Raw genomic sequence first — 1,226 nt, 5'->3', positions numbered from 1 at the left:
GAAAAAAAATTTTTTTGCCCCCTTATTTAAATACCTGTCGTTAAAAAATAAAAATTTACATTTGAATAAAAAAACAATTGAATAAAATATCTAATTACACGTTCGAAATATTTGTCCTTTGCGTACACGATAATACGCCGCCATTTTGTTTTTATTTAAATAATAGAAATTTTAATAATAAATTTAAAAATAATTATTATTATCTCTAGTGTGTGTTTATTTATTATTTGCGATTGTTTGTATCCCGTACACATAATAAAATTTCAACGGTTTTAATATTTAATAAAATAATAATAATAAAAACGTTTAAAATTTATTTTTTTAAAATAAAATTTTCACGGATTTATAAATAGATGAATAAATAATTTTTTCGATGTGATTAAGTTTTTTAATAATAATAAAGAAAATTTCTGTGTGAATTTCTGTTGGTACCCGGGATATAAGGACCCGGCATGTTAGGATTTCCTCCTGGTCTTCTTAAAGGCGTGTTTTTTGGTACTTTAGTGTTTCCTGGACCGCATCTATTAGAGGTTCTAGTAACAGTTTTGCCCTCGATAAACATAACCTAAAACAAACAAAAAAAAACATTTTTTATCGATCGTTTATTAACAATAAAAAAAAAAAAAAAAAAATTTGTTATACCTGTGAACAAACGAAAAGAGTTACGACAAATAACGTCAGGCAACGACCCATATTCAATAGGAAACCTGAAAAAAGATTTTTCTTACCGACAGCGATCGATTAACAAAAGAAAAAAAAAAATTGTCCCCCCTCATTAAATATATATTGTCTATTTGACAATTAAAAAAAAAAAATTTGCATATGAATAAAGAAAAAAAAAATGTTTTGTTTTCTAATTACACGTAAAACATTGAGGTTCCTTTTTTGTAAAAAAAAAAAAAAAAAAAAAACATGGAAAATTTTTCTTTGTTTTTGAAAACATTTTTTTACTAATTGGTTAACAATCCTGACAACAACAGCAGAACAACAGAAAAATTTCAATTTGAAAATTGAAAACAAAAGACGGGATTTAAAAAAAATAAATAAATAAATTTTTTACCGTTTAAAATAAATATGATGACGTCATCATATATTTTCATTAAAAAAACGTTAATCGAACAATCGTCAATGTTAATGTTAACAAAATAAATAAATAAATAGACAATTTGTTTTTTTTTTTTATTTATACTTTTTTTTATTAAGACGACAGTAATAAATTAATACTT

At 23.3% G+C, this 1,226-nt stretch overlaps 1 protein-coding gene across 1 annotated transcript; it reads right to left on the bottom strand.

Moving 5' to 3' along the window:
* Positions 1-388: 388 nt before the first annotated feature.
* Positions 389-693, bottom strand: Phum_PHUM358590 (uncharacterized protein; the record flags this gene model as incomplete). Its single annotated transcript, XM_002427950.1, has 2 exons — positions 389-565; positions 643-693. The coding sequence occupies 2 exons, from the start codon at positions 691-693 to the stop codon at positions 389-391; spliced, it is 228 nt and encodes a 75-aa protein (XP_002427995.1).
* Positions 694-1,226: the final 533 nt, after the last annotated feature.

Source organism: Pediculus humanus, genomic scaffold (assembly GCF_000006295.1).
Source record: "Pediculus humanus corporis 1103172107770 genomic scaffold, whole genome shotgun sequence".
In the NCBI taxonomy this organism is placed as follows: domain Eukaryota; kingdom Metazoa; phylum Arthropoda; class Insecta; order Psocodea; family Pediculidae; genus Pediculus; species Pediculus humanus.
This window is presented reverse-complemented; position numbering and strand designations above follow the sequence as displayed.